At 34.5% G+C, this 26436-nt stretch overlaps 1 protein-coding gene across 3 annotated transcripts in view; it reads right to left on the bottom strand.

The window, feature by feature from the left end:
• Nucleotides 1-26436, bottom strand: part of Emcn (endomucin) — a 106292-nt gene that overhangs the window by 22938 nt on the left and 56918 nt on the right. For all 3 annotated transcript variants that reach the window (XM_071614508.1, XM_071614507.1, XM_071614509.1), the window contains 3 exons: nucleotides 16130-16168; nucleotides 1744-1815; nucleotides 1439-1492 (listed from right to left, as the gene is read on the bottom strand). In XM_071614508.1, coding sequence (XP_071470609.1) covers nucleotides 1439-1492; nucleotides 1744-1815; nucleotides 16130-16168 — 165 coding nt within the window. The remainder of the gene's footprint in view (nucleotides 1-1438; nucleotides 1493-1743; nucleotides 1816-16129; nucleotides 16169-26436) is intronic.

Here is a 26436-nt window from a genome sequence, read left to right as displayed (position 1 = left end):
AAAGAGGATTTATCTGCTTTCTGGATTTTTGCTCCAGTTGTCATTTCTGACACATCCACTTGATGTCAGTCTTGTAGCCCTTCTGAAACAAACTTGCAAACCTAAGAGAGATGAATTCCTCATCTTCCTGGTGACTGGGGGAATAAAGAGATGGAGGACTGGAGAGGCAGAAAATGTCCTCTAGATTATAGTTCAAATCACATTCACTCATTATATTCCTAAGCACTTTATATCAAAGTTACTTGGAAAAACGTATATAGTTCACTTGGGGCTGTGCTAGTCTTACTGAAAAACTCACATTTACCCTTTTAATAATATTGTCCTGAAACCAGTAAAGGCATAAAATAACACAAGTAGATATCACTTTGGGTGTGATTCTTAAAAACTGCAAAACATGATTCAAGAGAAATGCCTGAGTGTGTGTGTTTGTTTGGGGGCGTGATGTTGCTAAGGTGACCTAGGGTGTGTTTTTCCTGTTTTTTGTTTTGTTTTTTTAAGAGTGCTTTTGATTTTATAGAATTATCTGCCTTCTTTTCTGATAGTCATTTCCCATATTAAGAGAATAGTGGTGAAATGAAACACACTGTCATAGGAATACAACAAGAGAATCAGGAGTTAAGCTACTCTTTAGTTAGGTCTTCCCATCTGCTTGTGTATGTGATCCTCATATATTTATTAAAGGGTGAGGATAGTTCTCCAACTAATTTATAGGATAGTTTACACTTCCACTGTCATGATTAAATGTTTGTTTTAAGAACATTCTTTTGATTTCTTAATAGACTTTAAGTGAGGTTATTATTGCTTTCCCAAATAAAGAGTCTGTGAATCAGTAGCTCTGTAATTTCTCTACTGACTTACTTAGTGAAATGGCTTTACTCAAACCTAAGATAAAGTTTTATGATTCCAGCTTCATGTATATTTATCTTAAGCTAAATTTCTGAGAAAATTATTAAGTATTCTGTATTTAGTCCTAGCATACATTTATTCTAATATATACTCTAAATATATACATATATTTTAGTTAAAATGGAATGTGTTTGAAAGGTCTTTTTTAAACATAAAGTTCTATTAAGGTAACTTACTTTATTTATTTAAAATATTTAATTGTAAATGAATATGGAATATATCCAAGGTACACAACGTGATGGTTTGACCACAATAACTTTTTACTGGGATCTCCTCCTGTGCATTTTGGCTTGTCTGAAACTAGTTCCATAGTCATCTTTGGCCCTTGATAATTCCTTAGCACTAAGATAAGAAAAATATTTCCAAAGTCGGCTAACTAAGATCAGATTTGTGGGAAATTCTCAAAGCAGGCAGCTAAAGTTCAATAAAGTTGAGGGGAAAAAAAGTCATAATCTAATCCCTTCCCTTTATTGCTCATATTTGAACATTCTGCATATCAACTGCCCTGAATGGAGATGTGTATGTTACTCACTGGAATAAGAAGGACTGGTTGGTGAAGGGTTTGCATATTTTTCATCCTCAGTGCCTATTATTTTTAAGAAAAAAAAAAGAAAAAAAGACAATTCACCTTTGGTTAATGTGTGCCAATCTTCATAATCCTCCCTCCACCCACATTTAAGGAAAACAGCTATGATTGATAGATGTCATGCTTCGAGAGCAAAAAAATTTTTTCTCATTTTGTAAGAACTCTGCTTTGAGAACCAAGATTGGTAGGATTTTGTTGGTGAGGAAGGGTCAAGCAGGCCAATATTCCACTCAGACACACAGAAATCATACCTTGTGGGGAGATGTATCTTGGAGTTGTTATTAATGATGAGGATACTGTAGTGGTTTTAGAAGGTGATGTATCTGTTTCATGAATATAAATTGTAGAAAAATTACAAATCCAGAGTTAGAATATAATAGTAAGTCTTCATGTTGCATTTCAAGATTCAAACAGTGTATTTTTGAAGTTCTGAAAAACAACTTATTGCTGAATAATAGCATGCATACATTGTAACACTAAACCATTTATCTATTCTTGCTGGAAAGATGATTTAACTTAAAATCATATAATATAGGTATCATATCTTTAAGAACTGACCAAGAAAACTTGAGTAAGTTTCTCACTGTAAGCTAGAGATTGTATAGCTTACTATATGAGATTCTTGTGAGATGGAAATCTATGCAAGAACACTACACAAATTTCATATATTTTCATTTTTGAAGACAGAGATTTTTCTCCATCACATATGCTTAAAATGGACACAAATGCACAGTACTTCAGGCTTTATAGTATTTCTCAAAAGCTGAAGAAAATGTGTAAATGAAGTTTAGGTTAGAAAGATGGGGTAAAATCAAAGAAACCTATTCCCACTGCTATTGATGCTCTTTTTTCGTCCCCATGGAAAATGTTATTAAGATCTTATTATCGTTATTCTTCATTTGCTTAACATTTGACATCTTCAATCAGAAGGACTAACCATAAATTATTTAAAAAGTATTATTCAAAAATCTATGTCTCAGTAAGTTTAAAGGAAATGTAAATAATTAAATGTTTTATGAGCTTATGGCATTTATTTTTGTGTGTTAAGAATGCACTTTATATATAACCAGAGATATGAAAAATTTTGCTCTATATGTATAATATGAATTGTAATGCATTCTGCTGTCAAATATATCAAATTAGAATAAAAAATAAAAAATAAATAAAAATGCTAAAAAAAGAATAAAATGTAATTTGCATTTAGAAACTTTTTTGAAAATTCCTTGTCATTTGTGGTATGAAGCACTCTCTTTTTATTATACCTGTTTGCCTTGTCTTCCACTAAGATGCAAGTTCCTGGAATGCAAAGGCCACAATTCTCCCACACTCTCCACAGAGCTCGGATAGTAGAAGGCATGCAGTAGCATGTGGCTGAGGGCTAAGAGGCATCATTTATGATTATGGCCCCTTAGGAGTATTGAAGCCATTGTATAATTATATCAAAGAAATTGATATTTCTAAGATTGCCTTCCTTGGCTCTTTCCTTCTTTGCCACCCACAGCCCAGCACGCACTGCATGCTCATGCATTTTTGACATCTGTGGGGGAAGAATAATGTTTAGAGTCTGTACCGTTCTTGCCATGTAAGAGATCTGTGGGAGGAAGCTAGATATATGCCCATAAGAACAAAGAAAAATGTCAGGCTGGTGCACTAAGCAGGCAGAAAAAGGAATGTCAAATAAAAGAGTGGGAACTCTATGAAACCTTGGTACTTTTAGCTGCTTTTTTTCCAGTGTCAAGTGCTTTAGTGAGCACTACCCTTTCAGTTATCTTGGTAGAAGACAAGATGGCTGATTAAATAACCAATGGTCTTAATCCTCCTGGAATTTCCCAAGGGTTAATTTCTAAGATTCCATAGCCTATTCTATTACCTTCTCATAGGCAGGCTATGGCAGCCCCAGACAGTATACCCTGTCTGTTTCAGATGAAGCCCAAGCTTTCCCACCTAAAGCATGCTGGTTGTCCAGAGCCATGGTTATTGCTAATGACCACAGGCAAGCAGAAGAGCTCGCCTTTTTATTGGAAGGATTCAGTGGCTCCTGAAATGGAAATTAAAAAATAGAAAATATTTTTTCATTTATCTGTAACCCTCAGTTTGTAAATCATTTCTGAAAGATCAGTAGAGTAGAGGGAAGGGAACAGGATGTAAGAAAAAGGGAAAATATTGGGGACCGAATTAGAACAAATTGTGTTCCATGCTTTTATAATTATGTCAAAATAAGTCCTAATGTTATGTATAACTAAAAAGAACCCATAAAAATTTAAAAATAACATCATTTTTGAATCCAATACTCACATGCCCATGTACACACACATACATGCAATTTATCTCTGTTACCTGTAATTCTTATTTTGTTTTTAAAAGTATTGATCCTAACTTCTATTAGTGATCCACAATTTGAGAAATCCTATCTTCAGCATGATTATATTGTTGACATTGTGGTTCTTGGTAAATTCACAAATTTTGAGCCTAAAGTCATTCTTTCTGTGACTCAGAGGGATTCATGCTGTGTTCTGATGACCTCCATGCATTTTGTTAAAACATTCCTACCCAAATATCACTGTCAGGGAAGATACAGGAGAAGCAGTTAAGAACAGGATTCAGAAGACAGATTCCATAGGTTCAAATCTGATTGCAGAACTTACTTCCTATGGAAACCTGGACAAGTTACTTGACCTTTTGGAATCTGGTTTTCCACAAAAATAAATGAGGATTGTCCTACTTTTACATCATGTTCTTGCTTCAAAGATTAAATGAGTAAAAATAAATTTAAACTGCCTAGAAGAGTAAGTGATACTAATATGTACATGTTACCTAATATGAAAGTATATATATTAATTATAATTATATATATGTTAATATATACTACTTTATGATATTATAATAATATATTATTGTGCCCCTTGAAAGTTGAACCAAGTCAGTTTGTCTCATTTTCTCAAAATTCTAAGTCTAAAAATATGTGAGCTAGACTTTTCAGACATTTCCATGTTTTCAGAAGTTTCTTTGCTCTAGTTAGGAATTGGAGAAACTCTTAGATGACATAGGTTTGCAATTAGAATCTGACTTGGTGACTGTGTGGTGATTACTGAATTAGGGATATATTGAATCACAATTTAAATCCAGTTTGCAAAGTTCAGGTCAGACTTGGAGCAAGCACCTGAGGTAGAATCCCTCAAAGCCAAATAGGTTAAAATAGCATGTATCCAAATTTACCCCATCTGTGTCTCCCAGTGATATATGTTTGGTCCTTGCTATAAACCAATTACATGATAAATCATTGAGAACAGGAAACTTTATTGATGTCCTGGGAACACCTGTGATTACCTTGAGAATGTGCCTCACAAAACTCCAACTACAGGTGTAAGTGACCAAGTGTCTTCATGTGCTCTCTACAAATCCTTCCCTGTGTTTGTGCTGGGGCCATGCTTCCCCACAGCAGCTCCCAGTCAATGAATGGCCCTGGCAAGAACACTTTCTAGAAGATAGGACTTGGGTTGGAGGATTCCCTGGAGACCTTCCTGAACCTTCTTTAGAGCATGACAACCTCAAAAGCTTCCACCCAGCCTCCTTCCCTCCTCTCCATGTCAGACTTGCATCCCTGTCTGATAGCTCTGCAGCCTCACTTGGTGTCCTTCCCATTTTCTCTCACACACATTTTTTCCAATAAAATCCTTGTACATTTAATTGCATCTTGAACTCTGCTTCTCTGATGACTCAAACTAAAGCAGGCTCCATTTGCATCTGTTTAAAAAAATCACTGTCTATTGGGGGCAGAAATGGAATCTCAAGAGTTTTCAAGTGGAATCAGAAGATGTGGATGTTGCCTTTTACAACCTTTTATTTTTTTCCCTCTTTGAAGAACCTAACTTTTTCTGTGAGGAAGCACCTTTTCCTCTTTTTATATCATCATAAGAGATGCCCCTTCTTATTCTGACCTCAGGTTGCCATATGACTAAATTCCTCTCCTAAGAATTTGAGTATAGAGATTCTGAGTTATTCCCAAGGCAAAACTCTGACAGAACTATCTATGGGAATACTAAATCCTTGAAATTATCTGGCTTCTATACTTCTTTTGTGAGCCTTCTAGTTGCCTTTTAATTAAAAAAAATCTTTATTTAACTTAAGTCAAATTTCTGTTGTTTGCAGCCAAGTAATCTTGAATATTTCATTCATTCTTTCTTCCTTTCTTTTTTCTTTTTCTTCTTTCTTTCTTTTCTTTTTTTGGCTAATAGGACTTGGTAGTTTGGGGCTTAAGTTCTTTGCTGTAAGGATTTGAAGTTAGATCTGGTCAAGAATATGATCATACACTCAGAGAATAAGATTTGAGCCCCAAATATGCAGATCACTTATTCAGATACATACATTTAAACTTACATATGTAGCTGCATATGTACATATGTATATACATAAATGTATGTTTACATTATATATACATATATACATATATATATATTTCGTAACATCTACAGGTTTTTTTTCTCATCAATAAAATGAAGACAAAGAGGTATATGCCTTAAAAAAGAATTATAAAAATAAAAAGGTAATATATGCAAAATGCTTAAGCAAGCTCTCAAGTTTAGCTATTATTTATTTTATTAACATTGGTTGAGAAACTTCTATGTGCTAGATCTTGTTCTAGATGCTAGAAGTTGATTTATTAGCAAACACCATTTTGATCTGAGTATCTTATCAAGCCAAAGAATCATTCTCAGAGTCATGGTACACTGTTGTTTGAGGCATGTGATTTTGGGCACAGAATGGCACAGCATGTTCATTTTGAGTGCCAACCTTAATGTATTGGCAGGGACTGTATGGAAAGCTGTGTGCAGAAATACTGTGAAACCATAGTTGAGAACAATGTGACATTGCAGAGACTGCCCTCACCAGGAGTTGAGTGGCAGCATCTGGACACACATTTGCCAACCCTGACTTGTCCAAGCTTTTTATTTTGCATATGATGAGACTGAGGCTTGGAGGGGTTTAAAACACTTTGACAAGATCTTGCAGCAACAATGATCAAGTCATAACTAACACCTGGATCTCCTGACTGCTCATTACCTCTCTGGGATGTGAACAAGCACACAGAGATCATTCCTTCCAAATCTTTGGTAAAATCATTGGCCATTTGCACAGTATGAATTAAAATGTGTGCAGTCTTCCCCCTTGCTCACTTCAATGCCCCCAAACCTTCATGGCTGATTTTTAAGCATAGCCTCCATTTCCTGTTTTCCTTCAACCTGGGCTGAAGTCTCACCATTGGATTTGTTGCTGGGACTGCACTATAAGGTTAGTGGCATTCCCTCTAAGAAAAACTCTATGGTAGTCCTCTGGTCGGGTTTTCTGGCACAGTATTGATCTTAATTGTTTCATCAGCATATGCCCAGTACATGCACAAGAGGTTTTACAAAACATAAATTGTTGCTGGAGGAGGTGATGCAGGTCTGTAATCCCAGTGGCTCAGGAGGCTGAGATAGGAGGATGACAAGTTGAAAGCCAGTCTCAGCAACTTAATGAGGCCCTAAGCAACTTAGCAAGACCTTGTCTCAAAACTTAAAAATAGAAAAGGGGGCTGGGTATGTGGCTCAGTGGTTAAGTACTCCTGGGCTCCATCCCTGGTAACAACAGCAACAAAGAGAAAACACAATTGCAATTCCTAGAACGATTTCATGTTAACACAACATTAACATATAAACCCACATAACATGCAGGCCTGGCTAAGTAACTCAATCAAGATAATTGGCACTTGAAAATTAGAGGAAGGCATATGAGATATACAGACATCACTGAGAAATAACGGTGTAAGGCAGGAGAGAAGAAAATATTCTAACTCAAGAAAGAAAATAAATATCTGTTTTTTATTTTTATTTCTCTCATGTTGTCCATACTTCTTTTGGCTGTATAGACATTTTGTGTGTGGGTGCTCAAGGGACTCAACTCCATTGGATTGAGCAATTATTGTTTTACATTTGTTATAAATAATTAGAACTGGTCAGTAATAGCAACTTGATGGATTCATATCCCATTCTTAAAAAGAACTTTTCAGGGGCTGGGGATATAACTCAGTTGTTAAAGTACTTGCCTTGCATGCACAAGACCCTAGGTTTAATCCCCAGCACCACACCAAACAAACAAACAAACAAAAAAATCAACATTTGACACAATAAACCATGCCTTCCTCTTTAAAACATGTTCTTTGCATGGTTTCTGAGAGCACACTCCACTTCTTTCTATGGCTGACTCTTCTTGGTCTTCTTGATTGCTTCCTCCTCTTCTCTCTAAATTATAATCTTGAAATGCCCCCCAGATCTTAGTTCTTGTCCTTATCTATAACTCCACTCATTCCATTGAATTGATTTCATTCAATTCCAAGGGATAAGTACAACACCAATGCCAATGACCATCCAGTTGATACTTCCTACCCAGATATCTTTCCTAAACTCCAGGCTTATAAATCCAGAGAACACCTTAACTAATAATAGACATTTTAAACGCAGTGCCTGCACTTGACCTTCTTCACCAACAGCTGTCCCTTTCTATTGGGGACCACAGATACCTTCTTACTGCTCAGGCCAACAACCTATTTAGTCTCACCTCTTTCTAGCCTCTCACATGCAACCCCCAGGAATATCTATTGCCTCCATCCACAAAATATAATTAGAATTTGGAGATTTCAGGCCACCTACCCTGAAATCACCCATCTACGCTACCATTATCTCTCGCTTCAGCTGGAAGACTCACTTCAGTGCTCACAGTTACTTACAAACAGGAGTAAGATCATGTAACCCCTTTGCTCCAAACCCCCAGTCATTCCCCATTCCATTCACAGAAAAGCCTGAAGTCCTTGCATTTGTGCAGAAATCTTCCTGATGACCCTTTGCCTTGACTCTGCCCACTTACTGGGTGCTGTCCCTTATCCATGCCAGGCCTCCTCCGGTTCCAACTCAGCATGGAGGCTCTTCTTCTGCATGTTGGGTGACTCACTTCCTTCTCATGTTTACTCAAACCCTTACAAGATGTTCTGCATTGACCACTTTTTAAGTCCTGCAAACTGACGCCAGCTTCTCCACACCTGGGTTGCCCCCCTCCCACACTGTTTTCACATTTGTAGTTTCTTTTTCTTAGAGTACTTGCCACCTGTAAGCCAACTGTATAATTTAGCCATCATTTTTATTGATTGTAGTTTGTCTTCCTTACTAGAACATAAGATCCTCAAGGTCAAGGATCTTTATTTTTGCTCACTGATGTTTCACAAATGCTAGAGCTATGTCCAGAAGTTGGGTCTGTTGGAGTTCGCTGTTGGATAAACAAAAGTTTTTGACAGCAGAGGTGGCTAGAGATGAAATGAATGCATGAAATGAACTTTTCCATCTTAATATTAACCCTATTGCATATTTAAAATTATTATTTTATTAATTTTATATTCACTCAAAATTAACACATACAAAATAGAGACTCACTTTGGGCCCAACACTAGCTATTGAAGGAAATACAGTAGAGTGCAAGAGGCAGCTATTTCATGTACGAAGCTTGCATTTCTGTAGGGGAGGTGAGACTCATACCCCCAAATTGATCAATGAGAAACAGGGATAAAGATCAAGCATAAAGTAAGCCGAAGATCAAAACAGGATTCTGTTATTGTTTATCAAACCTCACATATAAGCCTCTCTTAACAAAAAGGATTTAGGAAGCTGAAACAATGATATATGCCCTTGAGGAATAAAATAGAAATAAGAAATCAGAACAAATACAAGTGAAAGATGTAAGTAGGCCCCTTCTAAGGATTAATCCCCAGGATTCATACAGTTCTTGGTGTCTACTCTGGGCTTTCATTATCATGGGGAAAATAAATGGGCTGTTATGAAAGTAACTGGAACACAAGCGGTACAGGCAGTTAATGCTAGAAGGACAGTTGGTGGAATTCTGTTTAGGGAGGAGAATGTTCCGAAATGACCCCTGAATTCTATTCTAGCTTTAAGGTTTTAGATTCTTGTCAGGGTTCCTTATTTTGTCATAGCTAGTATGTATGTTCACCCATAATTGGTACTTCTTGTCCACTTAACAGGCAAATTACCAAACAGGAATTTTTCTGCCTTCAATACGTGAAAATTAATTCTTACTCTCATTAGATTATACCTTTGTGAATTAGTTACACTCTATGGCAATGTGAAAAAAAACAACAACAACAACAAAAAGTCTTATCTCAAATTTCCTTCACTTTGCTTTGGGCCATAAATGGGTCCAACCTGAGGAAATGACACCCATTAACCTGGTAATCACTGTGAATGGAGATTTATTTACTTTAGATTTAGGATTTAGGAAGCTGGAAATCTATGTTGAGGATAGAGGATGTGTCTTTCTTTTTCAATTTGAATACTTATTAATTCCCAGAAAATTATATATAATGTATAATGAATGAGCCGTTTTGCTAATTACTTGCATATGTTCTAATTCATTGTATTCTTAAACAAACCTTTTAAATCTTGTGTTTTAAAGATGGGAAATACTGTGACTCAGAGAGATAACAGATTTTAAGTTAGTTCATTTTATTGTTTATGGCATAATTATTCACGAGATCAATGAAATTTATACTTATAATCTGAAAGTTTTAGAATGTTCTTACTCACCTCATCAACATAAATATGGACATGAAAATATTAAAACATGATTTTATTTTCAAACCCTTACAGACACTATAGCAGATCTTAATTTAATTGTTTGACAAATATTAATCCAATTATTACTTATTATTTGCATTTTACAAAGTGGAAACTGAAGCCCAGAAAGATTAAGTAATTTGTCAAAAGTCACACAGCAAGTACGTAGCAGAGCCAGGATTCTAACACAGGCTCTAGACTCTGTGCTGTCAACCACAAGCCAATATTACCTAAGCTCCTGTACTTCAGTGAAAACAAGTTACAAGGTCTTGTCTTTTTTTCTTCCATGAAAGAAGAAAGAGGGTGTGTCCTTCCTTTTCAATTTGAATAGTTATAAATCATGCAAAATAATCATATTTCATGAAATATAACCTATTTTCAGTGTAGGCCCCAATGAAGAATGTATTCTTCACACCAAGACATAAGAATACCGCTTTCCCTCAACAGTTCAAACCAAACTTTGCAGACAGATACAAGGAGACAGGGAGAATCGTTCCTTATGCATTGAACAAAGCACACTGTGGAGTTTGTTGGAGGAATACACCTCTGGGCAATACTATCAAAATATTTCGGTTCCTAAAGTGTTTTTATGACCTTTCAGTGTAGGTTAGGGTGGTATAAGAATAGTGCAGAGTGCTTCTTAGAGACTCACCATATTTCTGAACTAGACAAGAAACCAATTAGCCAGACCCAGGATCTATACAATTTCTTGAGTCGAAATTTATGTCAAACCTCACCACTTAAATCTTGATATGTCATTTGTTCCACAAGTGAATTCTTTCATTCTCAATTTATTTTTTTCGGCATTATAAAATCCTAAGTTAAAAAAAAAAACCCTCTAGATATTACTTTTCTATAGATATATTTCTAGCTTGAGTGAGTCCTACCTAAACAACAATGTTAAGATTTTGTCATTCAAAGTTAGAAAGCTCAGATAGACAAGCCCTGCATAATGATTCATGCTTCACTTTGTGTGACCTCCTAGAGACAGAAATAAAGCACGGAGCACAATGAAGATCCTCAGATAAGACACAGTGTCCTCCTTTCTAAGGGCTGGTGCTCAGGTTTGATGGAATTTGTCACATCAGTTCTTGCTTTTGCTTTTCTACAAAACCAAAATGACCAAAATGCAGCTGAGGTTCTGCAACACAGCTAAGGAAAATGTAGAAGATAGTTATAATAAGATCTTTCACAAGGTGTACTGGTAACTAGGGGATGCTATGGTGGTTACTTTTGTGGGTCCACATGACTGGGCCACAGGGTGTCCAGTACTGGACCAGGCCTTATGTTGAGTGTGTCTGTGAGGTGTTTTTGGCTGAGGTTAACCTTTGAATTTGGAGACTGAGGAAAGCAGATTGTTCTCCCTAAGGTGGTGGACCTTGTCTTGCCCAACCAGCTAAAGTCCTGAATAGACCAAGAAGAGACTCCTCTTGCCTGGCTGCCTTGGATGGGGATGTCGATCTCCCCCTGCCTTAGAACTTGTACTGAAACACTCAGCTCTCCTGTGTTTCTTGAGCCTACCAACTTTAGAACTGAAACTACACCATCACACACCTGGTTCTCAGACCTTTGGATTTTGGCTAAGGGTATACCAGTGGCTTGCCTGGGACTCCAGTTTGTCGACAGCAGATAATTGGGATTTCTCAGCTTCTGAAATTGTGTGAGGCCATTGCTTATAATAAATCTCCTTTTATACACACACATCCATTTATCTGGAGAACATTAAAGTAATTAATATACTTGTATTCTCCAAAAACTAAAGGACCCATGCTTTATTCTTTTCCCAATACACTGAGATATACTGATGCATTTTTGTGTAGGGTTGAGGTCTCATTAATTAAAATGTCCATTTTCAAGGACCATTTATTTATTATTATTATTTACATTTTTAAATTTTTTTTTGTAGTATTGGGGATCAAACCTAGGGACTTGCACATGCTAGGCAATTGCTCTTCCACCCAGCTACATTCCCAGCCCTGTTTCTTTTATTTTCATTTTGAGACAAGGTCTTGCTAAGTTGCCAGACAGGCCTTGAACATGCAGTTCTCCTGCCTCAGCCTCTCCAGTAGCTGGGATTATAGGTGTGTACTTTAATACTAAACCTCAAGGACAAGTTGTCAGCTTTGTTTGTCTATGGGAAAACAATAAGGTTAACACAAAGTGAATCCCAGCATTGCTTAACATTGTAAATGAGGATATAATGTCTGTCCATCTCTAGGTAATAAGTAACCCTACATTGCTTTTAAGTGGGTCTTTCCATCTCTTCATTAGCTCTGAACTTAGAGTAGGTAGAATAATATGGCAACAAAAGTCACTTTTTTAATGAATCCTTTCAGTGTCTTTCTTAAAGTGCTTTTCCTCATTCAAAGGACACTATAAAATAAGCAAAATGAAAATAAAAAATCTCTCCTCTGACCTCATAGAAGGTAATCTGCAGCTTGCTTAGGACACATTACTTTACAGCTACATGACTACTAGAGTTATTATAGTCATCTATAATATTACTTAGTCTCCCTGAGTAATGTAGTAATGACAAGCTTCATTTTTAATAATTCTTAGTATTATATGTAATAGAAACAGAATGAATATTTATTGAATGCAGTGGTTAACAGTGGTTGATTGAATACATCATTATGTGTAATTATCAGAGTATCATCCTAAATTGTAGACACTAGCAGATAGGTTACACTGGGAAGCTGAAGTTTGACTTTCCCATATGCTTTAGAGAATGAGCATAAATCTCTCAGGTTAAGCATCATTAAACATAGCTACTACTGCATACAACCTTTATACTTTTTGTTGGCAGTGGGGGGTGTACAGGAGATTGAACTCAGCAGCACTCGACCACTGAGCCACATCTCCAGCCCTGTTTTTTTTTTTTTTTTTTTTTTAATTTAGAGACAGAGTCTCAGTGAGTTGCTTAGTACCTCACTTTTGCTGAGGCTGGCTTTGAACTTGTGCTCCTCCTGCCTCAGCCTCTTGAGCACCTTTATTCTATTGAATGGAACAAAAGAACATGTCTGCAGACCTTGATTGATCATTTCCACATAACTACAATATTTTTGTTTGTATTTATATAATGTTAAAACATCATATCTATGTATAGTTGCTTGTAATTACATTTTATTTATTCCTAATCCCTCAAAAAGACTTTACATATAATAATCATCAATATTTATAATCTTAACAATAACCTATGAAGTAAATGATTAAAAGGTAATTTTTAAGAAAATTAAAGCTAGATGCTAAAATGAAAGAAAATATCAAATCTGAGAACTATTAGCTACCTATTAGCTCATATTTATAGAAGGGAATCAGTACTAGGAATTCTTGGGTCTACAATTCCATATTGACTTCTAGTTAAAATAATTTTTATCAAATTGTACTTAATACTTTTAGGGTAAATTGGGATAAGAACAATGCATACTTCAAATATTAAAAGTGAATGATCTTAAATTCCTAGTCTTTAAAGACAATGTTAATATAGAATGATTATTTATTAGGATCTTGAAAGCACATATAAAAGAAATATGGAATTATTAGGAGAGTTCAGAATGCAGCAAAATCAAATTACATGAGCATGAAAAAGAAATGAGCTATCAAGTCACTAAAAGATATGAATGAAATGTAAATGTGTATTACTAAGTTAAAGAAGTCAATCTGAAAAGTCTACGTATAATTTCAACCTTATGATATTCTGGAAAGAACTATACAAGAGGCACTGAAAACGAGAAGTTTCCAGGGGTCACGGGAGAGAGATGAATGATGAGAGTACCTAGGACTTTTAGGACAGTGACAATATTTTGTACGATACTCTAACAGTGGATATGTGTCCTTATGTATTTGTCTAAACCCATAAAATACACACCAGTAGGGATTCCTAATATAAACTAATACTGTGATAATACTGTGCGATTCATTCAACTGAAATGATTGTACCACTCTGGTTCAGGATAGTGATAAAATGGGAAGGCTGTGCAGAAGTAGGGACAGGAGGCATATGGGAGATCTGTACCTTATGTCAATTTTGCTATGAACCTAAAATTTCTTTTAAAAATAAAAGACATAGGGAAGTTAAACAATTTTTATTGGTTAGAGATCAAAATTGTAGTGATCAAAAAAATTAATAAATAAAAATACCAAGTATAGTAGTAACCTCTGGTGATGGGAAGAAAATGGAGTTAAAGGGGGTAGAAGAGGCCCTCTGGGTTATTATATATGCCCTGTAGCTTGTTCTCAACATTGCTTGCACAGATGTATACGTTTGCAGAAGTTCATAAGATTTGTACATTGTACTATGTGAAAGTTAAATCTGTATAAAAAAATAGTAGAGGGGCTGGGGATATAGCTCAGTTGGTAGAGTGCTTGCACAAAGCCCTGGGTTCAATCCCCAGCACCACAAAAACAAACAAACAAGTAAATCGAATGAGAGGTGAAAAAAATTGTACTTAAAATACACATTATTTTTTAATAATCTACTTGTCAATTTTTGGATGAATATTTCACAAATTTTGCATCTTAATGTGTTTTATGACAAATACACAAGTCAAAAGAAGTGTTTAATCTGAAAAATGAATAGAATTTCCAACCCATGTATAGTGTATGAATAGGATATTCTCTCTTAATAAACTTACTAATTCATCCTTTAAGGGAATATGAGTCTGGATTAGATTTAGCCACAAGATGTTATCTGAAGTTTGAGCATAAAGAAAGGACCATGACTTTTCTTGTAACAGTCTGTTTTCTTTCTCATCTGCTTATTCAAATTGATGGTTTGTCTCTTATGTTTTAGAAGAACTAGTTTACATAGCTCAAAAAATTCAAATGAACTAAATTTTTATTCCATTCAAAACCAATTATAGTTAGAGCTAACATTCTGTCAAATAAAACTCTTTTAAACAAAATGAAGGATGCTTCAGTTCCTACTTAAAAGAGACTGACAATCTGGCAACCTCCCAATTCCCCTTCATCTTTTGACCTCTCCTTAGTTAACCCAGGAGCAGTGGGGAGAGGTTCTCAGAATTGTATCAGCCCTGTCTGCTGGAAGCTCTGCTTTTCTGTTTTGTCTTTCCTTGTTTCCCTTAGTGCCCTGACAATGGATAAGATAAAAATATGGCAATGAGAGGAAAAAAGAGAGCTGATAATCCAAATGACTTATTTATTTATGAGTTATATTATCTAGAAGTAGATAAAAATTAAAAGTTAAAATCATAATAATTTGTTTCAATTTTTTTGAAAAAGGGAGGTGGAAGGAAAGCTAATTTAAGACATTTTCTGTGGAAACAGTATTAGAATTGCTTATAATTTTTTCCTGATTTTTAAAAAAATCACATAATCCTTTAGGCTTATTTTACATAGAGCAAAGGTGACCAGGATTGAGGACCTTTGATTTATCATTTGTTTAAGTACCAGGTAGGGTGTTGGAAAATCCCTCCAAAATTAAAATTTCAAAACAGGAAGACTCACCCTTACTATTGTGATCTGCCCTATATCATTTTCAATTTCTGTTACTCAATCATGCAAAATGTATTCAGGGTAAAACTAAGAGATGGTAAGACGTGAGCCATTCTTGGAGCGCAAACATTTTAGATTGCTAACTGTGATTTACACCAATCAGTTTTGGATGCCGGAGTAAGACTTTTGTCTACAAGTATGGAGATGATGCTCTGATTCTGGGAGAAAGAGCACTCGCCACAGAAACAAACCAAGAACAGTGAGACCCAACAGAGGGCAATTCCACAGACTGTTCTTTCGTTGGGGCTGGCTCCACCTCAGCAAAGGAGCACTCAGGCATGTCCTGTATGCTCATCTGGTCTGCATGTTCTGTTCTTTTAAACCCAAGTTCTCCTAAACATTTTTGTTGTGTGTAATGTTTTCTCCCTCAACCATTTCACTGTGCCCTCAAACTGATTAATCTACTTTGTCTCTTTCTTGGAAATTTTGCATATCAATGTACTCAGAGAAAAGAGTGTTTACTTACCTGGTATTTCTGATGTTTTGATTGAACTCTGATTCTCAGCTTTAAAGGAAAGAAAAAAAAATCACTAAAAATTGAATGCTCAATATCATTACTGCTTTACAATTATCTCAGCTGGTAAATAGACATAGATCTTTCTCATTTGTATTCCATTTTTCTTAAATCACAAAATCATGAAGCTTCATGATTAGAGGAAGCCTTAGAGCAGGGGTCAACCAACATTTTTTTTTTAAGTGTCAAATATTTTAGGTTTCATGGACCATAAGTTCGCTTATAACTACTCAGCTCTGCCTTTTTAACATGAATGCAGCCACACATGATATTGAATGAATGGCTATGGCTATGCTATGCTCCAATAAGACTTTATTTAGCAACACACGGCCGGGGCTAGATTTGGTGTATGGGCTATAGTTTACTGAATCTTGTTTTAGAGCATCTAGTACAACTTCAGATACCTTGGCGATAATACAGAGAATGACAAACACTTTGGAAGGCTTCTTGGATGGGGCTGCTATGTGTTGCAATCCTACTAAGACATTTTGTGTCTCATGACCTGGAGAAGGTGAAAGAGGTTCAGATAGATAATTAGGGAATTCATTTGTGGTAAATATAGTCCAGGGACAACTTTCTGGAAGGAACTTAATTTAAGAAAACTATAGTCAAAGATCCCTTCTACAACTTTAAGTATGTGGAACATGAACAGGATTTGCCACATGAAAATGCAGAAAATAATTTTGAAACAAATAGAAGCCTAACAATGACACTTTTTTTTTATTGGTTGTTCAAACATTACAAAGCTCTTGACATATCATATTTCATACATTAGATTCAAGTTGGTTATGAACTCCCAATTTTACCTCAAATTGCAGAATCACATCGGTTACACATGGAAAGGTAGCAGAATACAACAGTTACTAATAGGGCATTATGTATCTAACAATGACACTTGAAAATATATCTACTTGCCTCTTTTGTAGAATCACTTGACTATCTGTATCAGCACCTTAATTTCAACATGCTGCAACTAGAACTCTTGACTGGTATACACTCAAATACGCTCCTTCCCTCACTTTCTTGGATCAGTGTCTTCCACTTGTACAAGGCAAAATATTAGTGGTTATTCTTGAGTCTCCTTTTGTTTTTTATGTTTTTGCTTTTAAATGTCTATCAGCTCTAACTTTAAAATACATTCCAAATTCAGAAGTGTCTCACCACCTGCTTTACTATCATTCATCCAGTACCCATATGTCTCTCTTCAGTACCCACAGAACTGCCTAGAAAAATACTTAAAAGTTACAATTTAACTACTTCAATGATTACCTGTCCCTCTCCTTACTATGGTGGCAGTCTTTACAGGATGTGAGGAGCCCTAACTAGTTCCTCAATTCTTCAACCATTCAGTCCTCTAACACTGCTCCATTTGGGGCCTTAGTGGTAGTCGATCAAGGGCACCAGACTCTTCCCACGCCAGGTTTCTCCTCTGTCCCTTCCCTGTGCCTAGGTGTTTGTTCAGACTGCCCCAGCTTCTTTCCTCCTTTCACAATTTCAGAGAAGTCTAATCAACCACCTTCCCTAAATTGTGTCCAATCCTTTTCATATCAGTCCATCAATCTGCCTCATTTGCTCAACAGCACTTTCATTACTACAGTGACATTTATTTTATTTAAAAAAAATTGTTTTATTGTCTGCTGGAATGTGGCTTCACGGGGACAGATTTCTCTTCTTGCTAAAAGCAGTGATTCCAGTGCCTGTCACCAGGATGTGGCAGAGAAGATCTCCAGGAGATAGAAAATAATGGACAAGACTAATTCTACCTACCCGAATTTAACTTTTAAGGTAAAATTGACACTTTATTTAGAATTTCCAGTTGGGTAACGAGAGCTAACATTTTAAAGCAACTTTTATGATCACTTCCATATATTATTTGTTGATACTTATGAGAGCTATTGTTATGATTTAGATGTGGTCTCCCCCAAAAGCTCACATGTGAGACAATGCAAGAAAGTTTGGAGGAGATGTGATTGGGTTATAACCTTAACCTGATGGGACTAATTGAGTGGTAACTGGAGGCAGGTGGGCTGTGGCTGCAGGAAGAGGCTCATTGGAGGCGTGGCTACGGGGTACATATTTTGTATCCGAGGGTGGAGTCTCTCTATTTCTTCTTTCTGATCATTGTGTGAGGTGCTTCCCTCTGCCTCACTCTTCCGCCATGATGTCCCACTGCGCCTCAAGCCTCGAGGAATGGAGCTTGCCTTCTATGGACTAAGACCTCTGAGACTGTGAGCCCTCAAACTTTTTCTCCTCTAAAGTTGTTCTGGATGGGTCTTTTAGTCACAACATGGAAAAAGCTAACTAAACCAGCTATTGTTCCCATTTTAAAGATCTGAAAATGTTAGTTGAAATGAAATTACTTCCTCAAAGGCAGAACCAGGATTTTAATTCAGCCCTATTACTTCCAAATTCATCTTCTTTCACTAAAATAGATGGGTTTCCTTCTATTAAATTGTTCTAAATAAAAAGCTTATATAATTAATTCCAGCTTTGATAACGAATTAAAATAATCTTGAATATGGCATAATGCGTCATTTGAAAGACAGCTAAAATATTTATTAGCTACTGGAGGATTAGAATATAAAGAAAATCAAAACCCTTTTTTCTTCTTATTAATATCAGGTCATAACCTTTCTTCCTGACAGAGCTGTTTGAGAATGAAAAATTCTAAGCTTGCATAAGATTAAAATAAAATAAAATAAATTCTGATTATGTACTTGAATTTTTTGGTCTTCAAAATGCATAATAATTTTACAGGAACATAAAATATACAAGTAATATAACTGTCTTAAGACAGCTGAATCTTATACTCCATATAAATTCAAAACAATTCTATTGAGTGTCCTAAAACGTGCATGTGTGTGTATGTGTGTGTATGTATATCTATATACAATAAAGTATTATTATGAGAAAAAATTCTGCAAATCTCTAATATTTAATAAAGAATGGAAAATATACTACCTTCCCTCCCTACAGAAGGGAGATATTTTGAAGCAGATAAAGTATTTTCAAATAAATACAACTTTTTCAAACTTGGACTCAGTTTGTGACTATAAAAGTTTAATAGAGATGAATTCTATGAAATATGATTAATTTGTGAAGATTAATTAAAAGTAAAGATGTTTGCAATTATTTCTAGTTTTTAATTACAATTTTTATGATATACATATGCCCTGAGAAAAGGCAAATCTTAGATCTGTAGAGGAAATGAGAAAAGTCAAGGAGTGAATGACTGTAGTGTGCATCTGTGAACCATTCTCAAACTTAGATGGTTATTAAAGACCAAACATTAGCCAGGGTGGTTGACCATTTAAATTGTATTTAAGTTTGATTTTTCTAAGATGGAAACTGAAGTCTTGTGAAATGCATAAGAACATTGAAATGCTGATCATATTAATCCAAGACTAGAATTTACTCAAACATCTTTTAAATTACAAAGCTTTAATAGCAGTTAGCAAATAACTGAGTTAAATCCTCTTATCTCATAAAGGCTATTGTATTTATAGCCAATAAATGAGAGTTACACATGGAACATGACATTATCATTAACAAATGCAAGATAAAGAATATATACAGCTATTCCTACATGTAATTCCTTCAAATAATTTATTATGACTAGAAAATAATTTATTATGACCAATTCAAGTTTTTTTTTATGGCATTGACTGAGACCCTGCATATGAGATTGTTTCTGATTTGGTTAAACCATGACATGTAACCAAGTCTTATGCTAAGATCCACTAAGATCCCTCTAGTATCTGCCCACCTGGAATGATATAAACTAACTAAAGAGCATATAAAAATAGTTATGGTTAAGTCCTCAAATAAGTGACATCAATAAATGGTGCAGTTCACAAAAGAAATATTGAGACCCAGTGGACAGTCAGATACTGTCTTCCAAAGTCAAGAAGAATATCACTGTATGATATCCTCTACAGTGATGTGATTGAAACGTTGAATTAAAAAGTTATTTCCTATTCAGTTCTTTTACTTTACTGGATTATTACAATGAGAAGATTTCAAAATTTCAATTTTATGCACATATGTAGCATGTGCTTATATTGATTTATTTTTTAAGTAGGAATAAGCAAGTTTCAGGCTCAGAAATTTTTGGCAAGTAACAAAATCTAGCTTGAATTTTATTTTGCTTATGTTATAGTGGTTTTTATGGTTACAGCTCTTTTATGCCAAGTGAAACTGGTTTTTCACTTAGGCAATTTACTTTTCAAACAAAGTCTAGAATTAAAAAGTACACCATTTAAGGAAAAATGCTAAATAAATAATAACTCAGATAGTATACATCTCTGGCAACATTTCTGAAGTTATGGGAAATATTAAAGTAAAATATTATAGAGGCCTTTGATGGATATGTAGGATTTGAATCAACAATTAGAGGGAAAATAAGAGTTGCACAAATGATGTGATAGGATGAGAAAAACAAAGACAAAACAAATCTGGCATAGCAGGCAATTAGAGAGAGGACCAACCTGGGTAGAATGGCAGGTTTGCATTCATTCATTCATTCAATCAATCAATTGTCTTTTTAAAATTTGTTTAATTATTGTGTTACAGTTATGCATAATGGTAGAGTTCCTTTCCACATATTCGTAAGTACATATCGCAGTTCCTTTCCAAACCCCAGCTCTTCCTCCTTCCCTCCCCATTATCCCCTGGCTCATTCCAATAGTTGTTTCTATTTATTGAACATCTACTTGTTAGGTGCATGATATCCCCAGTTAAAAGATAGTTCTTTTCTAACTTCTCTAGATAATTTTTATAAAATAGTTGTTATGAGAACAAATGTGATGAAGTAAAGAGTTAGAGACAAAGACAGGGTTTTAAATTTAATCTTGGCCAAATCAGTTTTTTTCTAAACCTTGTTCCCTATTTGTGCAATTAGAATCATAGATACCAACTTTGCCTGACTTTTGTAAGGATTACTGTTCACAAAATAGTAGCTAAAATTTGTTTAAGGGTTTACTTTCCAGACACTGTTCTATGCTGCATCTCTTTCAATTTTGGTAAGGATCCTGTGAGGGTGTAATCTCACTATAACTATTTGGCTGAGTAAATTGAGACTGAAAAGTTAAGTAGCTGACCAAAGGCCACAGCACAAATAAGTGATTATACTTTTTGAAAGTAAGAAATCTGTTTTCAGAATCATCATTCATAACCAATAAGCCAACTTTTTTTTTAAGTGTGATTATGGAGACCAATTTTTATTTTTAAGGGTGTGGTAACTTGAAGAGCAAAAACTTGTGTGCAAGTCATTCTCAGGTTTAGCCAGTAGCATATCTAAAAGGTGGCCTCAGTTATTGCAAAATTATCTGTTTTTGTATAGAAATAAACTCAATGTTAAACTAGGATCAATTATGCAGAACTGAAATTTAACAATATTAATTATGTATAAATGCTGGTAACTCCTGCTTAAATATTTACAAATATTATTCATTTTTATTTAACAAAAGCTAGATCTCCAAGTTTCAAGTCTGTAATATTGTATATGCTGTGCTAGCAGAAGCTCTGGCACAGTAAACCCCTGGAGCATCTCGTATCCAAGTATTTGTCTGAGTAGTGCTCTATATTGGAATTCTTCCCATCTCAATTTACAGTCTGTCTATAATCTTATTCCACATTTTTTCCCTCATCCTAGGCAAAATTCACTAAAATTCATTTATAGCAATATTTCAGGATAGCATACCTACTCACATTTTCTGATTTCTACACTCAGGCACCTTTTGTGGATAATTTTACAATTGTTAATATGGCTTTATAAATGTTTGGCATTCTCAACATGTTTGTAAGTTCCTTTTGAATAGTAATTATGCATTCTAAATTTGGGTATTCTGTTATACTCTGTTTTATTCCGAGTACATACTTTAGATTTTTAAATATAATGTTTAAAAATTCAAAAATTTTAGATTTTATTTTACAGCCCAAACTCTTTGTTTATGTGATAGTCATCTAAAATTTGGACAATCATAAATAGAAAATAATTTAGGGGCCTGTGATATAGAACAGGTAATCTTGGCTTCTTAAATGAGTGGCACATTTCCATTGGATTAGCAAGAACACAAGACCAATATATTTCCCTGAGGTTCTGTGAGATTTCTACTCTAAATGGTCTAAATGTAAGAGTCACTTTTCTCTTTTGATTGGCATATATTTTTCTTTTTCTGCTTAGTGTGAGAATACCAGATAATTATCATCAAAGATATCAAAGTTTAGATTTTTCCATAAAATAATATTCTCATTTTTATTATTGTTCCTTCATTAAGTGTCTTACACTGATTTAGAGAGTCAGGGTTGATCTTGTTTATCCTAGTAACACTCCTTACTCTGAAATCTCCCCTTTTCTGATATTACCATAGCCACTTTAGCTTTCTTTTAAATATTTTTATAAAGCAAAGTATACTTTTCCTCATCCTTTATTGTCTACCCACTTATATTTAAAGTGGGTTTTTGCAATACTGCATATAGTTGGACCAACTTTTGATCTTATCTCACAATCAAAACTTTATAATAGAATGTTTAAGCCATTTCATTTTATGTGATTATCATTAGAGTTGGTTTCAAACACGTGATCCTGATGATTATTTTTTTAACTTACAATCTATTCTCCATTTTCTTTTCCCTCTCTTATTGTCTTTTTTTCAGTTAGTTTTTTTTCTTTTTCCACATTTTTTATTGGTGCATTTTAGTTGTACATATTGATGGGATCTGTTGTTACATATTCATACATCACACAAGATAACAATATAATTTGGGCAGTATCACTCCTGAGTATTTCCCCCTCTCTCCCTTCCTTACCTCCTTTTCTCTACTGATCTTTTTGGGTAATTTTAAAGATTGCATTTTATGTATATTATTCATCTTACAAAAGTATATTTTACTTTCTCCCATGTTAGCATGTGTGCTATTTTGTTTACATTTTACCTCCACATTTATTTTAAACCTTCAATACACTTTTGTTACTTTTTCTTTACATAATCCATTATCTTTTGAAAAGACTGAAAAATGAAATAAAATTCTTTTCTCTTCATTCCTATATTTACGATTCCCAATGCTCTTCATCCCTTTATTTAGAACCAGATTTTCATCTGTTGATAATTTTCTCTTCCTAAATGTCTTTTCTGATAATGAATTTTCTCAACTTTAGTATCTCTGAGAAACATAGAATTCTAGGGTGACAGCTTTTGCCCCATCCACTTCTAAAGATGTTGCCTCTTTGTTTCTGGAATGCATTGTTCCTGATGAGACTCTGCTGTCATTTTTATTATTGTTCCTTCACTTTGAGTGTCATTTTTTCCAACATCTTTCAAGATTTTTCTCTTTTATCTCTAGTTTTCCATGATTTGATTACCATGTGCTTTGGTGTGGTTTCCTTCCTGTTTCTTCAGTTTAGGGCCCAGGGCATTCTCTGAATCTTGGTTTTATAGTTTTTCTCACGTTTTAGGAAAAATTTCTGCAACATTTCTCTGTCTTCCTTTCTCACTTCTCTGGAACTTCAATTGCATGCATGTTGGGCACCTAGGATGCTCAGCTTGCAGATGTTTTAGTTTTATCCCCAGTCTGTCTTTTCTCTCTCTGACTTTTTTCCTCCTAATTCATCTGTTGGCCTACTGTATGGTGTTCATTAGCATTACTGGTATATTTATTACTTCCTTCCTTCCTTCTGTTCTCTTTATTATTCATTTCTCCTAACTGCTTTAGATGGTTGTTGAGCTAATTAAGTTTGAACTCTTATTTTTCCTCCCTAATATGTAAATTTTACAGTTAATTATTTCACTATAGGACTAGCTTAAACGATGATATTACATAATTTTTAAAAAGTTAATTAAAATGTATTTATTTGTTTATGATACAGGATAGAATGATCATAATAAAGAATCCTTAGATATTTGAAAATAATTTGCTTTCTGCATTTGGAATGCACTGTTTCCCATTGGACCATTAGATAGGTTGGTTATTTAGGTGGATTCTGTATTTTATTACTTATTTGCTTGTTTTGCCAATTACTGAGACAGCTAAATATTATAGAATTGTGAGTTTGTCTTTTTGATTAAATTTTTTAATATATTTTCAAGCTATGTTATCATATACATAAATACTAATTTGCTTTCCTGGAAAATTCAGTATTTTGGTACTATGAAATTTTTCTATTTATTTTCATTTAGTTTTTTGCCTTAACTTCTACTTTTTTTTTTTTTTTTTTGATACTAATGTATCTCCTCCCCACCCCCTATCCCCCCCATACTGGGCATACTGGGGATGTAACCCAGGGATGCATAACCACTGAGCCACATCTTCTGCCCTTTTTTTTTTTTTTTTTTTTTGAGACAGAGTCTCGCTAAGTTGCTTAGGGCCTCAGTAATTCACTGAGACTGGCTTTGAACTTGTGATCCTCTTGCCTCAGCCTCCCAAGCAGTGATATTAATATATCTTTGCCATTTTTATTTAATTAGGGTTTTTGGAATATATTTTGTGGAGTATATTTTCTTTTATCTCTGTAAAATCAAGTAGTGATATTAATATCTTTACCTTTTATTTAATTAGTGTTTTGGAGTATGTTTTTGGGGGGGATATATTTTTGAAGTATATATTTATTTTATTCCTGTAAAGTTAACTATTGTGTATCTTGAAAGCAGCATATTATAGGGTCATGTGTGTCTGTGTTTCTGCCAGTCTTTTTCTTTTTTTAATTTGAAGCATTCAGACCACTGATAATTTTTTATTTTTTATAATAGCTTTATAATTATATATACCAGTTGGGCTTATCCCAACAAACTCATACATGCATGGAATTCAATTTCAGTTCATGATTTCTCCTTTTTCCCTCCCCCTTTGTCCTCCTTCTTCCCTTTCTTCTGTGTTCTCTTTCCTGTATTCTACTAGGCTTTCTTTTATGTTTATTTATTTATATTTGATTTGTTCTTTTTACTTATGCATAAAGGTGAAATTCCCTGTGGTATATTTATATATGCACATAACATGATTTAAAAAATATGTATATATACATACAGCAATATATATACATATTGCTGTACAAAAAACATCTCTGGAAACTTTCATTGTTTATATTCATTGAACAATTCTCCTTTGCTCCATTTACCCAGCCCCTGGCATCTACCTTTCTACTTCCTATTTCTAAGAATTCAACTTAAAATCTAACTATTTTAGATGCCACGTATAACTGAAATCATGCAATATTTGTATTTTTTGTAACTATGTTTGTTTTTATTTTACTTAATATCTTCAAGATTTACCCATGCATGTGGCAAGATTTCCTTCTGTTTTAAGGCTGTATAAAATTTTTCATTGTATGTATACCACATTTTCTTTATCTATTAATCTGGTTCTGGACTTTCAATTTGTTTTCTCCTGTTGGCTATTGTAAATAATATTGCAGTGAATGTGAGTATGAAAATATCTCTTCAAGATCCTGTTTTTCTATTTTTTTATATACATCTAGAAGTGGGATTACAGGATCATACGATAATTGTGTTTTTAATCTTTTGAGGAACTTTCATACTGTTTTTCTTTGGGGCTCCATCACTTTACATTGCTATCAGTAGTGCTCAGGGTTTCAATTTCTCCATATCCTGGTCAACACTTGTTATTTATTTATTTACTTTTGATAGTGATGAGTCTAATGGGTTGTTCTTTGCTGTTGTTGAGTTGTACTTGCTCTTTATACGGTCTAGATATAACTCCTTATCATATGTATTGCTTGCAAATATTTCCTTCAATTCTACAGGTTACCTTTTCAGTCTATTAATCATTTCCTTTGCTGCACAGAAGGTTTTAAGTTGTCATACTCCCATTTGTCTATTTTTGCTTTGTTGCCTGTGTTTTGATATTTTATCCAAGAAATTATTAACAAATCGAATGTCAAAAATATCTCTCTGTATAACATATAACTATTTCTCACAAACTAGAGGTCACAGGTCAAAGGTGACCTTCCAGAGATTTTAAGTGAATAAATTAATTCAACATGTCCATATTTCTGTAATTATGACATCAGAGGTATGAATTAATGAGTATTTCTCTCATAATTCTATAATTTTAAGAATTTCTATTCTACATCAGAACAAAAGAATATAACAGGAGAATATACATGACTCTGAAAGAATGGGAAAAGATTGGAGAAAAGGTTTGAGAACAAAATTCTTTTTGATCTGCACTCCACCTTTGTAGGGAGTGAAGCAGCAAACGCCAGTCATTCTCGTCTCTAAATCAAACCTGCATCTGCTCCAGTG

Source organism: Marmota flaviventris, chromosome 7, assembly GCF_047511675.1.
Source record: "Marmota flaviventris isolate mMarFla1 chromosome 7, mMarFla1.hap1, whole genome shotgun sequence".
In the NCBI taxonomy this organism is placed as follows: domain Eukaryota; kingdom Metazoa; phylum Chordata; class Mammalia; order Rodentia; family Sciuridae; genus Marmota; species Marmota flaviventris.
The sequence above is the reverse complement of the archived record's forward strand: the minus strand, read 5'-3'. Positions and strand labels throughout refer to the sequence as shown.